Below are 17,151 nucleotides of genomic sequence, written 5' to 3'. Positions count from 1 at the left end.
AGGAAGTCGATGAAACGGAAACTGGCGAGCATCGCGTGCGTTCAGTATTAAGAGACTGCGGCTCTATATGTACAGTTGTGGGCACAGCGGTGTGGGTATTTATAATAAAATAGTGCTAAGACGGGCACGGCGATGGGTGTACAGGAGGAACGGCGGGCGAGAGGAGTGTTAACAACTCGTACCCGTTCGTTGCGTTTGGGGTTAAGTCGGCACGTGATCGGCGTGGAGATGTCCTCTTAAACTCAACCACCACCCCCCCCCCCCCACCGGTGAACCCGAACCATCGCGACTATTACACGGCTGCTGTACAGTGCGACGACGACATTATTGTCAACAACGTCGACCGACTTCGCTATCCTCCTTGAATGTTAATTAGTGTTAAATTGCGACAGGATTCGCGCGGGGGCGTACGTGGGGGATCGAAACGATAATAACGCGCGCCACGTCTCGGCCTTCTTCGCCGCTAATGACGACGAGCCCGTAAACGGCGTAAACCGTATCTCGTTTATCGCAGCTTACCTTTGTTGTTCATGCATCCGGATAGCATCAGTCCACTGTCCATGGGATCGAGGAGCAACTTGGGCGTGCCACCGCCGGACGTCATCCTCGGCGACAGGCCGTCGCCACCGGCCGAGCTCACCACTGAAGCGCCGAGCACGCCTTCCCTGGCCACGTCCTGGAGCGCTGAAGCCGCCCTAGAATCGGCGCCGGCCGGCTGAAGTATGGTGTACTGCTTGGACAGCGGACTGGGAGAGTCCATCTTGATGGCAGCCCCGTCCGCCTTGCAGTCGGCCGCGCCATTGCTGCATCCTTCGTCTTCCAATTTCACGCATACCGGCTTGACCGGCGTTACCGAACCGCCGTTGCCGCCTACTGCGGCGTTTCCGGTGGTGGCCAACAAGTGTTTGGCCGGCGAACCGTGTCCTCCCCCGGCCGCCGCCGAGACGCCTCCGGACACGAGTCCGCCGCCGGGCACTGTGTAACCGACCACGAAAGTGGCGCCGGCCGGCGGGTACGGCCCCAGCGGAGACATGGCCGCGCCGACCGCGGTGGGTAAGTCCAGTCGGGTCGGGTCTTTGGGCTCGCCGACGCCGCCGCTGGCCACCGGCCGGAACGCAGAGAACGCCGTCTTGTCCATCAGGTACGTGTCGTACGACGACGACTCGGATTCGGACTTCAGGGAAGTCATCATCTCGTTGGGGCGCACGTGACTGTTGTTGTTCCGGCGGTCCACGTCCATCTTGCGCCGAAGCCGGTCACCGCCGGCGTGGCCGGATCTGCCGCGGCCGCGTCCGCTGCCACAGCTCTCGTCGTCGTCACCGTCACCGTTGTCGTCGTCGTCGTCGTCGTCGACACCGCCGTCGCCCTTGTCATCGCCGCCGCTGCAGCCACCGTCGCCACCGCCGCCGTCGGCCGACATATCGATCTCCAGTTCGTCCGACGAATCGTCCACCAGCTCGTTAAAGTCCGGTTCGTATTTTGACGGCGCGTATTTGTCTGGTTTCTTGTTGTGCTCGCACTCTTTGTTGTTCTGGTCGATCTTGTTGAGCAAAATGTGATCGAGGTCGCGGCGTTGTTGTTGCGGCGGCTGCTGTTGCGCCGGTTTCTCGTCGCCCGTGTTGTTCTTGTTCTCGTCCACCCTGGTGGCCGCCGGCGGCTGTGGATGGGCACCGCTGCCCGTGCCGATTTTTTTCTCGTCGAACAGGTTGACGAACGCCGGCGACTCGTACCGGTCATCGTCGTGTCCCGTCCGGTAGAACGAGTGCCGTGCGCCCGGCCACCCGCCCGACAGGCTCTTAAGCGCCGCTTCCGTCTCGCGTATGAGCGTCTCGTCGTCTACCGCCTCGTCGCCGCTGGCCTTGGCCTGTTTTTTCGGTACGGTGGCGGCCGTCTGTTGTCCGGCCGTCGCGGCCGTCCCGGGGGCCGGCTGACCGGCCAGCGGTCGTTTCTTGGGCAGCACCATTGTCTTTTGCGCCGTCGCACTGCCGCCGCCGTTGTTGTTGTCTTGCTGCTGCTGTTCGGACGAGCCTTTGTTGCTGTCCTTGTCCGCGGCCACCTCTTGCATCTGTTTCAGCGCTCGTCTCCTTTTCTTGTGCGCGAACGTCTCGTCCACGGTTGACTGGGCCTTGTTGCACGCCGCCGCCCCGTCACCCGTTGATTTGCGTTTTGACGTCGACCTGCGTGCACGACGTACACAATATTAATATCAATTATTCTTACAATATAGCGAAATTATAATTATTTATGTTTTACTTTTAAGCGTTATAACTGGTTATATAGGTTTTCGGACTTAAAATACGAACGTTTCAAAGTCGTTGGAAATCAATGTTCGAAATCGAATAATCGCTTAGAACTCAAACATTTTTATAATTTTTTGTAATTCTATACATATGACTGATTTTATAAAAAAAATATGTAAAGAAAATAAAGTCATAAATTTAAATATGGATTCGAGTTTTACCTAATTGAAATTTGACTCATCCCTACTATTACATATTAAAAGCGTTCATTATTTAAACAAAGACATTATAGATAATACACACGTATGTGACCCCATTTAAAAATAATTTCACCTCATTAGTTCACCATTAGACCCCATAATTATTCATGTTATCGACTATAACAAATCTCCAAAATAATAGTGAATATTGTATTTGCAGATACACAACTGTGAACTTTCTCGACGTGTTATGTGATCATCAAAATCTGATGATATTAATTAAAAACTCTCAATTTGTTAGTAATTATGTATTGTAAAAACAAATTAATAAATTTAAAGTGACATTTTTCTTTAAAATTTAATTTGTTAGTTCATAACATAATTACTATAATACTACCATAATGATCTAACAAATAGCGTAATGATTAGCATGATTTTACTGAGTTGAATTGAAACAATTATGGGTGGGAGAGAGGGATTGCATGGGCGTCACTTAGTCGTTATATATTATTGTGTCGAATAATGTTTATGTATTTTGTATTCGCGCTTCGTTCGCTTCGTTCTTTTGTATTTACACTTTTTTTTCTAATAATGAAACGTCACGTGTATTTTTTAATTATTATTATCATTATTATTTATTACCCATCTCGAATTTTAATTGACTGCTGTTCACGATCTCGATCGGTTATTTTTTTTTTTTTTTTTTTATCAATAATTATGTTACGACGAGGGAGGAAAAAATACCAATAACGCGTTCTTTTCCACTTCTTTCTCGTCCGCCGTCAATCTGTTGTTTAATTTGCCAAAGATCCGTTTTTCTCGGCTCGTTAAGTATTTTTTTAATTAAAAATCGCTTGCTGACTTTTAAATTAATAAGAGAGAGGAAAAGTGTATAGCTATACTTAATAATATCGCGGTGATACATTCGATATAGGCCTAACGGCGGCGAATGGCGATTGCGGGGTAGTATACTCGGAGGGTGTAGTAATAAGAAAGTGTACTTATATATATAGTAAGATATGAAATTATTATCAGACAATGTGCAAAAAAGGGTTTGTTTGTGAGATATTGTACACAGAAATCAAATAATGGCCGTTTAAGCGGCCGGTATAGCTGCGCGCGTGTTATTATATGTATTGTAGATACGTTTAAATAATACAGATTATTTCTATAAGTAGTAAATATGTATTTAAAATTTCGATAAGAAAGATGAAAGATAATTAAGTTCTATGTTATCATAGAATAAATAGATTATTAAATAATCTAAAAATAATCTTAACAAATTTTGTTAAAATATATTATTATATTAAAGTATTTCTATGTTATAAAAACTTTCACAATAATAAAACTAAAATATAATATGTATATTATAAGACTTATAACAAAAAAATCCATAAAATTAAAGTGGTGAACAAATCATCTGATAAAATAATGAAAAATCTATAAAATTATGTAGGTACATGGAACTATTGAGTATTGACTAACGATAGTCGTATAAACTAAATTGAAAATTATAGTTTTTATAATATAATAAAACGAATGATAGTTAACTACCAAAAGATAATAATAATAATATTGAAAAAAGAAAAAAAATAAATTTTTAGTTCCTTTGCGTTCATTTGGTATTTTGCCAGGAAAAATTATGTGTATAATTTCGTGCTATAAAACAAATACAAATTATCATTGATTATAAATACTAGTATACTTAAATCACAGGTATTATAAATGCTATATTAATATACCAAAATCAGTGTTACTATATTGTTATAATTTATAACATGTGTCTCGATGGTCAAAAAATGTTTGGGTTTTTATCGTGCAAGTCATTTTTTAAAGGTATACTTTAAAGAATTAATAATGGGTAATTTGTTTTTTATTATCCGATATAGATGTTCCAGTATTATTCGGTAGTATTAATTTTCTTGTACCTTCTCAGGACTTTCGCTGTTTTTATTATTTATCTATTTCCATTTGTACTACATGTTATTTAAAAAACAATACTTTGCACAGGATTACAAAGCTGGCATACGAGAACTTATCATTCCTCGTTTTATTTATTACTATTATAAAATATGTTGTTAACATTACAATTACTACCTACCTATACATTTTCAATGGAAATTGTCTTACTATTTTTCTAGTGATTATTGTTACTTTTTAGACATTTTTGAGTTTGATAGATCTTGGTAGGTATGTTTGTTTAGTTTTAAATATTTTGAATTGGGTTCAACCTTCATATATATATATATATATGTATAAATAAATAAATTCAGCCAATATACGTATAATATGTATTTATTATACACATATATTTGTTTTCGTGGATAATTTTGAGACTGAATCGAGGGTATTGCAGATGCAAATAATAATTATTCGCACACGATAACGATAAACATAACCGTGTATCATATATATATGTATATATAATTATTATATACGTGGTCCCGGAGTCGTTTCGATAATGCTGACAAATCGGTCTTGCTGCAGCAGGTCTCGCGTGTGTTCCCACCACCACTGTCGTGTCGTTATTATTATGATTATTGTGGGCCAGGGACGTATAATACTGTATTATACACGAAAAACGCGTTCCGCTGCACCGCGCTTTTCGGAGGGGGATACGAAAGCAGGGCTTATATTCAGTCGTGCTTTTGCCACGGATCGAGTATGTCCCGTGTTGGTCGGTCCTCGCTCTGCGTGTATAACCGTGAGCGATCTTTTTTCCGGACCGTATAATAATATAACACGGTCTAATGATGAATAAAAAAAAAAAATTAATTTTTTATGGCTATCGCATTACGAGTACGAGCGAACCCCATTGGTAAAAAGTTTTTCAAATCTCTGAACGTTTCACCCCCTCCTCCTACCTTATGATAAATTATTAATTTTTGTTAAATAAAAAATAAAAAAATAAATAATAACAATCGACTTTACCCAAAGCGATTGAAAAAAAATAAATTGGTAATAATAATGTATGTACATAATTTTATACGTATTATTATCATCATAATAATATATCGATCTACTTATATTTATATTATAAAATGTTTATGAGATCCAAAACCTTTCGTGAGATTGGTTATTGCTTGTATTAGTGATTACAATATAATAATATTATACCAAAATGTGATGAAATTTTTTTATTATTTGTTGTTAATTTCGAATAATTCTAATAAAATACTAGCAAAAATATTTATAGAACGATAAAATAAATAAAAAAATATTATATTGACTTACTTACAGTTTATTTTTTTATGAATAAAAACGTTTAAAAGTTTCTAATATTTAAATTATGAACATTTATATTTAGTTTTTTTTTTTAATATAAAATACTCAATTATGAAAAATATTTTTTTAATTTTGTTAGATAAGAATTTTTAAATATATGAAAATTCATAATTTCTTTTTAATCTTTATATTTTATAGCTACTGTTTTGTATTATTACTATTTTTCGAATGGCGTATATACATTTAAAATATTTTAATTTTCAGAAATAGAAAGTTTTTAATTTCGATGTATCGAATTAAATTTAAAACCAGTTATTAATTATTTATTAGGTCAAAAATTATAAGTAATTATAAGCTAAGATAAATTACATTTTACAGATACGTATATATATTATAATATACCTACAATGTATATTATACATATTTTTCAGTTTTGGTGATTTTCTGTCTGATATTTTGTTTCGAGTTCTACATTTCGAATTGATATTCGTTTCATACATCGATACAGTAAGATAAGTTTGGAGGTAGTGTTATTTGTAACTGCAGAATATATATATGCGTATATTACCGACGTTGGTTTAGATTTCAAACGAAACGACAAGCAATTACGAAAACGATCAATTAAAATATTAAATATTATTATTACGATTTCTAGGCGGCGTAATTACTACCTACCGGCTGCGAGGTGCACTCGAAACGGGAGAGCTTCCCAAATGCCGTCACTATAGAATTGCGTTTCGTCGATGGGTCTTTTTCTGTCGTTGACTATTCACTTCAACCGGTAATTTTCGTTTCATAATGTCTTTTTTTCGTTATTTAGATCGTAAGAAAAACGGTTTAATATTTTTTTATTGTTATCGCACAGTCCTAACATTATATATATATTTATCATAGAGCAATAATATAATAATAATACAATTTAAATGCACACACGACATTTATGTACATATCTATTATACACAGATACCTCACCGATGATGTAGTGTCACGCTAGTGAACACGCCGCCGCCGGTACGGTTTGCCGCGCGACACGACGTTTAACTATATATATATATGTATAGGTGTGGTGCACAGCCCGCTGCCGAGTGCATGTCAACACTACATTAACTGACGCGGCGGCAATGATCATTCGAAATGGTCCTCCCTCCATAATACCCACCCCTAGAACGGCATTTTGTATCCTATTATTAACGTATTACCGTCATGACGTTTTAATTCCAAAGTCATGACAACGACTTATCGCTCATATACTTCCTGTGGTAAAAAAAAATATATATATTGTACAACTGACAAACACGTACATGTAGATACGTGAACCCCAGAACCTTAACGATTCACATAAAATATATTATAATTATTACGTTTAGCGGCGATTGAAATTTGGAAAAATATTGCCGAATTTGAATAGAATTACAAACGACGTTTGGTTATACACTCTGTTGATGTTTCAAAGCTTACGAATGGAGGTGTTTGGTGGATAGTTCAACACATCTTTCCGCACTTGAGTATATGATAGAACGTACCAACTACCAACTGGACAGTATTAATTTTATTATATTAATTGAAATAGTTTTATGGCACGTTGTTTGTGTTAGTTTTTAAATATTAAGTATCTGACGTGATAGTAATTTTAGATGTACGTACCGAAATCAAAAAAAAAAAAAATCACTGAGAACCTATAACCCTAATCCAAAACAGATTTACTTTATATACACGTACAAACATAGTTTAGGTGGTCGGAGAATTTGGTTTATTTTTTATGTTCTTTCTTTTTATTCTTTAATACCTACATAAAAACGTGACGACTGTGCAACAAGTCGGGACATGCTCGGACGCAACGGGCGCACGATAGCTGGCATTACCGTCTCTCCGTACCACTCTTGGTTTTTAGCTCCTATAAGGGATGAAGAGGGATCCGACCGTCCGAAAGTGTGCCGCCTGATATCATCATTGTAACGTCGTTATTATATATCAGTGAAGATAAAAACAGGCCGTGGTCACCCGTAGGGCTGTTAAGTACGTTAACCCTCCGTAGTTGAGCAATCACTACTATATAATATACAGTAGAGCTCAAATAATATTATTACTGTTATTGTTATTATTACTATTATTATCGTTTCCACAGTCGTTTTTACGGTAGTCGACGTGCGTACTGGAATAATATTTTTTTTATCGAATTTAACGGTGGTTTGGGGACGGACGGTTCGAATAATGATAGTAATAAAATAATAAAAAATCGAACGCTTTTTCTTCAACGTTCAACTACTAACTGCTAATGAAATTTATACTTATGATTTGTGGTATTGTTTCCGGTAGTATTCATGTAATAATTTTTTAAGTAATAGAAACAAAAATAAAATTCGTATTAACACTAATCAATAATGCGTTTATTCACTACTAATAATTAATACGAATACATTTTTTCCTGTTTTTAATTATTCGTGTAAATTAAACAGCCAGCCATTTCATACTACATTCAGAATAAACAGATCAAAAAACATGTAGTACGACTTCAGACGCAATGATATTGACCAGTTTAAAGGTTTGATAAAAATCGAAGGTTCGGCCACCGCTGCCACCGGTATGGAACCAGAAATGCAATCAACTGTTTGTCGGGTGAAATAAAAAATAAGTAAGAACGGAAGACCGTTTTTATTCGCTAGTCCGTCGGTGGAGTATAGAAATCGTCCGAATCAGATGGTTTTTTCTTCTATTCTGAATAAAACGTCTTTGAATAAAAAAAAAAAAATCGTTCTGCAGCAGGGAGGAAGGTTCAAACTTAATCTACCGGCGGCGTCTTATATACGAGTATATAGTCCCCAACAGTGTGCGGGACTCTGATTTACGACCACCGAGGTGGTGGCCACTGCTGCGCTACGCCGTCGTCGTCGTCGTTGGCAGTGGAAAGAACTCGCGCGCCGTTTCTACCTCCGCCGACCTTTTAACAAGGGGATGGTGGCGGAGTTTCACCCCAATACTACAGCCCGATATGGTGTCTTGATTTATAAACCTCTTCGTGGCCGCTCGGCAATATATAATATGTATATATAAGCACAAAGAAAACTCACCGACGACGACGACGACGGTTTAATCTCGATTTGGGATTTGGACACGCAGACTCCTCTCTCGCTCTCTCCTCCAACCGCCCTTTACACGAAAACAGCGCGCGACTTAACATCCACCGGCCGTATATATATACATATTATACATATCGCGTGAGTCGCACAGCCTGTCGTACGTATGGGGTCACATAAAGTTATTTTGCTTCAGGTGTATGAAGGATTTATGTGTTCGCGATTGTATCGGTGGCGTTAGGGTCGATCGGACAAACTCGTGCGTATACATATATATATATGCGAAAGAACCAGCGGTGGCAGGGGGGGAGGCATAGCAGAATAGTGCTTTATTAGTTTTGCCCTACGCGTTCTCCTTCTCTCTGCGGGTTCACTTGAGTTTTCGATTCGATCCGATCGCGGATTCACCGCGACCATTCGAAACGGTTATACGATAGAGCACATATTATATATATTATTACTGCAACGTATATATATATAGTATAAAACGTGGACAGTATTGCGATGTTTGTGCGGCAGGAGGTGGAGGGACCGATAAACTTTCCGGTCCGAAGTTTGTCTGGACAGCGCAGCCGATGGCCTCCCCGGATAATAGTGCGAGCGTATCTCCTATAGACCGGACGACGGCATCGTAGGGCCGGCAATATAGTGGCTTATATAATATTTTATCTGTATGTTATAGGTCACGGACTTGGCGACGAGTAAGACTCGCGTCGAGACTAAAACCGCGTCTCGGTTATCGAATGTCTTTAAGACTCTCCGGCGGACAAAAAAAAGATAAATTCTCGGCATTTATCGCATCCGTACACTTCTGCCAAACTCGGTTTTTTATTGTTCTTTATAATGTACCTATACATGAGGCATGATAAGACATAATATATGCACCAGATTTACGTTGCGTATGATCGAAATACTTGAAAATACCGTGATAAGTGTGCTTGGCGTTTGTTCGGCCGGTTGGATCGCTATATTAAATTTTCTATTGAGACCGCATGTGACTATGGACTATAATAATATTAAAAATAATACGATGTCAGATCGCGCCTATCATAATATTATAATGGTAAAAACTACAAACGCGCACACAGTAATACTGTTTTTAATATGTCGTAACAGTCGAATTCCGTTTTAGTAGTTGTGAGAGTTGAGCGCAATAAAGCGCGCGTATAATATATAAATATATTATTATGTTCGGGGTTGGTTTTTTTGTTTAATTTAATTACAATTTTGTCATGACATAAATATTATTTTAAAAATAATATGATGTAAAATATCATAAAGAAAAAAAAATTAAACCAAATACCATACAAAGCAATTTGTTATGTTTAAAATTCATTTGACATAACACGCGAGTATGCATATAGCGAAACTGGCTTTTTTTAATAAAAATATTTTATTTTTACAAAAACGCGCCGTTTTAAATAGTAATAATAAAAGGTAGCAGCAGGTAGATTGTTTGTCAAAGTCATAAAAAAAAAAAACTTGTTTGGTAAAAAAAAAGAGGAATTCGTTTGAAGTACTACTAGATTAGTTGGTCGAATAACGATACAAGCTCGCCAATTCACGTACTACCCCCGTAAAAATAGCTTTTCATTCTCCCCGCCGTTTTCGCTTGCCTTTTCATTACATTTCTTTCTATAAAGCTGAATTAAACTTTTAATTTTCGTTCTTAATCCGAAACGCAAAGGGCCGCCAGTGCCGGTTTTTACCTCTGGATGAATATTATTCGTTTTTTCTTCTTTTTATTTTTTATTGTTATTGCGACGAAGAACCTGAGGGAAACGGATGTTTCTCTTTTTCATATTCTTTATTTAACTCTCTCACTCTCACTCTCTTTATTTTGTTCGCATATACCTTATTCTTCACCCTAAAATTCAGACACTGGCAACCCACCCTCACGTTGCAATCATACGCAGGTAATGAAACTCATTTTTTTAACACTCGCCGAGATAGCCGTTTCTGAAATAGCCACTTTGATGAGAGGAAAAGAAAAATTATAATTTAAATAAAATAATACAGGAAACATAAAAAGACAGAGGGTGGTCGGCATTATTTCGTTACCATAAGAAATAAGAAAATAACTAGAAATCTCGCTTTGAATAATATCATTTTTAAAACGCTTTATGCTGCGGCTTGTAAAGTATCCCAATGAAGAAACCCAGTAAAAAAACTATCGATTTGTTTGTGTACTAATTCGTCTGTGTATTTAGGTAGATGACATTTTTTTACAACAGCTATATGAATATGAAACTTTAAAAAAAAAAAGAGAAAATCCTCTCCATATTTTGAAACTCTAGTGGCGTGCAATCCATTAATAATAATACGGTCAATGCGGGAAAAACGGTAATTTATGAGAACGAAATATATCCGAAATCATTTATCGTATGTGCATATACATCACGTATAATATATTACATATATGCATCGTCCTACTATAGTCTTTTTCGCTAACCCTATCCTGGAAACCTGTACCTTTCCTACAGGGGAATTGGTCGGGACACACTCCCAACACGGTATTCCAATTTTGTTTTCCAACAGTAATTAACGCATTAATTTTTAGCCTCTGCGGTCGATGTCGTCGTTGTTGTCGTTGTTTTTTATTTTTTTCCCCTAGCTCACTCACACCTCTCCTCGTGTCTATAACATTATTTTTTTTTATCCCTACAGCACACCCCTTTACGTCCAATCCTTTTTCTTTCTCGTGGCGCCCGTTTGTCCGTCGAAAAATATAAATAACTTTGGGGACGTGAGGGATGATGGTTAAAACACGGGGCGCCAAGTCACAACCCCTAATTTCACGATTTTTTTTATGATTATTTTTTAATATAATAATTTGGCAAGACGGGTCGTCGGACGTTGTTTTTCATTAAAAAAAAAAAATCGCAACACAATAATGAAAAATGTAAAAGGATGCCTGAGCGTAATGAATACTTCACGGTCTGAGAATAATATGAATGGTGTATATGTGCATTGTAAAAAAAACTCGGCATAATGACATTTTTTTTTGTCCTGTTGACCTCTACATTGACACAACACCTCCATTAATACTGGACGCGTCACTAGCGGGACATATTATTTACAATACAATTCTGAACATAACCCCTGAGTATATTATATTTTATAAATGTTAATCCAATTTTACCTCAAAATTCAAAATAAAATATAATATTACATTAATACGTATTCGTATTTAAAATTTATACTACGAGAAAATATATCATATTATCTAAAAATTATTATAACTCTTATAAGTTTGTACAAATTACCATTATGGCATTAGGTATTATTATTATTATTAGTATTATTATACTATGCGTTTATATATGTTTTACTTATGTACTCAAGTAATTGAATTGTAAATGAGAAGAGGGTTATGAATTAGAATTTCCGTTGGCGTGTCTAAGTTTATGATCTAAGTTCTATTACACAGCTCTTGAACAGTGCGTACAAGTTTCATGCAATAGACTTTATATAATATATAATGAGATTCCTATATTCATTTTAATTTACATGTCGAGTGAGTAAAACGCTAAGTATATTATTACATTTTAATCCGCATATATATATAATAACCATCAAAATATAGTACCTATTATAGTTATGCAAATATTTTAAGATAAAATCATCAGAACATAAATTTACTTGATTAACGTTGATAATAATTGGATCCTTAATATAAGCGTTGTACGGCTGATAAAGGGTGAAGGGAGAAATAAAATTGGTTTTGTTCATCTTTCATACATTTAAAAAAAAATAAGGTTCCGCAGTGTTTTTACGTATATTATACATTCTATTTAGTATATTATTAACTTAATGTGTTATAGTGTTCAGAGTCGTATAACAATACTTCGAGGAGTGTATTAAAAACTTTACTACACATATATAGAGGTGCGGTCAGTTTTCCAATTTATTGCCGATGTAAAAATAAAAGATACTCGATATAAATACAGACGTAACGGATTTATAGGGTTTTTGATGTATTTCCCAGCTTTCTGACGTTATCAGCTCCATAATTGTACGTTCTCCGTTTATTTATATTTTTTTTATACCGAGTAAAAAAAAAAATAATAACAATAGATAGAAAGGGGGAAAGCCTACCCGAGATGAGATGATTATTGTGGTTACAGCTGTGGAAATGCGTTTTGCGGTCAGATTTACGGACAAGGCAGCAGAACGCAATAATAATAATGTAATACAAGATTCTTCCCTCCAGACGAAATAATTCCAACGGTCCAGAAGGCCATAAATTTGTTTAGGGCCAGCCGGCTGTCCCTCGTGTTTTCCTTATCATCTCGACAGCATTAGAGTTTATACTCTCTCACCCCCTCCGGAGTGGTTATTTTTTTATTTTAGCTACGAAAATAGAACGATGGTCAAATAACTACCGAAAACATTTATGCACCTGCTTTTTTTACAATTATCCGAATACTCATACAGGTTTATTATATAATGTCAGTGACAATCCACACCCTCACCTTTAATTGACTATACCTATATAACATTAATATTAGATAAATTATACTTACATATAAGGCAATAACCTAGGTAGATAATACAATTATGTGGAAAAAAACATAAACAAAAAACTAAAAGTAAAAAATTACGGACAAGAACAAATAAAAAAGATTGTTGTAGATGTTTTTTTTTTTTTACTTGCGGTAATAAAGCTTGGGACTGAGTCTAAAAGTGCCGTAAAGTTTATTAATGTCCCCCACCGGTTGTCTCGTTTTTTTTTAAGTTCCCTTTATCCCGATGTCTTATGTGTCTCCAAGGAGCCCCAAGGCCCGTCATTTACCACCCACCCTATTGCACTGGGCAACACGTGTGCTTAATCGGCTTCCGTGTAGAATTATGATTAAAAAAAATCGATGCTAACCTCCAGGACCGGGTCTGTAAGGCGAAAAAATGAAATAAAAATACGAGCGAAAAAGTACCAGAGGCTTAAAGGAGCCCGTAAATCTCGCGACGAATTTTCCCAATAATTTTCCCCTTGAAAGTACGAAACAAAAACACGTTAAAAAAAAAAAACAATATAAAAATACTATACTTACATTTGTCCATCGACCTGATGGGCCGCATACCCCACGCCATTAGTTGAGAGTTTTTCTTCCTGAAAAAAAAAAGGAAAACTGTGAATATTTTTACCAAAACAGTTAATGACTTTTAAGTTTTAAATTTGTAATCAAGATCTGGTTGAACGTCCAGGGTGATTGATGATATTTTAGTAAACTATATTATATGTATAGACTCTATACTATAGAGGGGCCATTCCGTCCGTCAAACTGTGAATGGTTTAACGTTTAACTCTTCCGTCTAAACATGAATGACAGAAAACAATTTCCAACCGCGATCTCGTGATCGCATATAATATTAGTTTTCGTTAAATCTAAACAGTTTGAACCAACTAAGCGGATTACACGATTATTTTGTTTATAAATAATAGCGATTGCTAATCGTGTACATTTTTTTCAAATAGATTGAGACAATTTGGTACATCTGTCACATAACATAATAATAAATGGTATTAACAAAATTTGTAGTATTTTTGTTTTTTCTATGAGTTAATTCATATTTTTATAAATATTCGTCGTGTTCTGTAATGTACCTGCTAAATTTTTCCATCACTGAAAATGAAATTTTTTAACTGTTTATTTAAGTTTGTATAAACTAAAAACTTGTCATCGTCCAGAAATTTTGGAATTTCAGATGAAAAAGATATGCGTTGCCTGTGTAAAGGAATATTAGAAGTAGGGTGAAAAAAACACATTTGACAATTTATGCTTTTGTACGGTCAGACAAAACTAGCATATTGTTTACCACACGACAAGCATTTAAAAAAATAATAAAGGGATCGTTTTTGTGGTATTTTCTCTCGTATACAGATGGTGATTAAAAAAAAAAAAAAAATTAAAGTGAGGCAAAAAAAAACTGCGGAATGTCAGTCAGTCGGAGTCTACGGGGTGAACAACAAAAAGGAGACAAAGCTTGTACGATTCAAAGTCCGGACGTGACTAATTTTTCACATTTTTTTTTTTTAATTCGGGTTAAAAATGATGTGCAGTTGTGTTGGCGACTGAAGGATGTCGTTATCCCCTTGTACCGGATACGATGTTGTAAAACTTAAAGTTTTACAATCTCGGATACCACATGTGGGAACTCCATACTAACACACACACGCACACATAATATATATATAGGTATGCTCCTATTTTTTTTTTTTGTTAAAAACCGTCAATATTTTTTTTCTACAAAAGATGATACGAAAGACAGCAGTGGAAAAATACATTTTATAAAATAAAGCGTACATATATACGATGTTTTATCTAAATCTATGACGGCGGCGATTGTATAATATGCGTATACATTGCGACGTGGTCTAAAGTTTTTTCGTTTTTCTTGTCGAGATACGCGGCGACAACGACGACCGGGAATCGGGTTGGTATTTGCAGTGAAATAGCAAGAAATAATAATACGTAAGAGGGTGCCCGGGTGTATATTTCACCATCTGTAACAGAGCGGTGTGGTGGTAAACGAGAAGATACTACTGTTCGGCACATACACATACCCACACACCCACAAACATTTATATATATATATTTGTGTGTATATACACACGGGATCGTACATAACGGGATGTTAACGTGATTATGTGGGCGTATTCGGTGGAGGTAGAAAAACAAATAATCTGTGGCCCGGTCTAACGATCCCGGCGGGACCTGAAGTCCGAGACCATATTATACACGGCCATTGTCCGCCGGTAAACAGCACTTTAAAACGTGTCGGTACAGGAAGCGAGTGTATAGGATTCGGCCCCAGACTTCTTTCTGTAGTGCAGTATATAAGGACCTGGAGTGCGGCGAACCATCGCCGTATTAACCGATCTTTACGACTGTGTGGTCCAACGAGGGCGGTACGTGGGTCTTTAAACTCAATCAGGACGTTTCGGACTTTCTTGATGATTTTTATACGCGTTGCCATAAAACCAGATACGTATAATAATAATAACAATAATAATGACTTTAATAATAATTTGGAAACAAGAAAATCGTCTTCGGCAATGTCAGTGCGTGTTTCCGATAGTTATATTATTATTATTATAGAGGCATGACGTAAATCAAAATGCCTTGCGGGGTAAACGTCATCGCTGCAATATATTATAATGTTTTGACATAATATAATAAGTTGTAATGTATGTGAGGTATAATATAATATTATAATAGTTAGCCCAGTATAATGGTATATTATACATTAATATTATAGTATAGAATCGTATAATATTATATTGTATTATATTATAATATTATATAAAATTATAAATAGTATTAGCTATAAATATTAATAAACTTTATCATATAAAAATATATTGAATTATATGTGGCTTTAAATTTTGTAATATTTTGATAGGGGATAGGATAAGGTACGGTGATCTTAGCATCCACTCATACGTATTAATTCGTGTTTTAATTAATGTTTCTACTCCACCCCCCCTCCCAGATTAACCATATTTACACCTATTCAAAACGAAAGTCGTCTGTAAGTATAACGCGTGGTATTGTTGTACACACGGTGTTAAAAAAGCAGTGTTTATACATAAACCAAATTTTGGTTTATGTACTATATATACAGTCAAGTACACGTCTAAATAATATTATGTTATATGTACGTGTACAATCGACATCTATATGCGATTTTTTTCTATTCGTTTCGAAATTCGACATCTGGTAACTAGGGACACAACGAATTCACTGAGTGATGGTGTCGTGGTGGGAGGGGGAGGAGAAGTGGTGTGGTTTTGGAAATTGATGGATGGTCGGCTGGCATGAAGAATCGACGGTTTTCCACGTGACCCAACTGCACAGTGTCCGCCACCACTGCCGTAGTCCACCGTCACCGATACATCATTTTCCCTATCCGACACCACCGTGCCGCCTAAGTGAATTCCGCTTTTCAAAACTTCTCCCTCGCCCCCGACGGGACGATCTAATGGGACCGATACGTCTTTGCAGGGCGTCCCGTCTTTAATGACCAACTGTTTTCCGGCCCGCGCAGTGGTTACACCGTTAACCGACCGTGTAAACCGCCGTGCCGCCGCTTCCTTCGCGGTCCGCGTGTCATTTCTCATCCATCTCGTGACTTCCTATATAATGTGCCCGAATAGCCGACAAAATATAGGTTTCAAAGCGTACATAATATTATATAGCATTCACCGTTGATCGTCATGATCACGATGAACGTTTTCCTTGAAAGCGAATTAATTAAATATTCTGCGATTGCTAGTGACTATGTACCTATGTATTACGTACACTGCATGGCTAAATAAACTATATATATTTAGCCATGGTATACTGTATGCGTAATATGTAACAAATAACACGTATATGATATATAATAGTTGTATAGTTAGAACAATAA

The 17,151-nt window shown here is 36.9% G+C and overlaps 1 protein-coding gene across 1 annotated transcript in view; it reads right to left on the bottom strand.

The window, feature by feature from the left end:
* Positions 1–17,151, bottom strand: part of LOC114126281 (uncharacterized) — a 230,168-nt gene that overhangs the window by 13,065 nt on the left and 199,952 nt on the right. The window contains 2 exon segments of the mRNA XM_050198555.1: positions 520–2,177; positions 13,791–13,849. Of these exon segments, the coding sequence (XP_050054512.1) occupies positions 520–2,177; positions 13,791–13,849 (1,717 nt within the window).

This window comes from Aphis gossypii, chromosome 1 (genome assembly GCF_020184175.1).
Source record: "Aphis gossypii isolate Hap1 chromosome 1, ASM2018417v2, whole genome shotgun sequence".
NCBI lineage: Eukaryota > Metazoa > Arthropoda > Insecta > Hemiptera > Aphididae > Aphis > Aphis gossypii.
The sequence above is the reverse complement of the archived record's forward strand: the minus strand, read 5'-3'. Positions and strand labels throughout refer to the sequence as shown.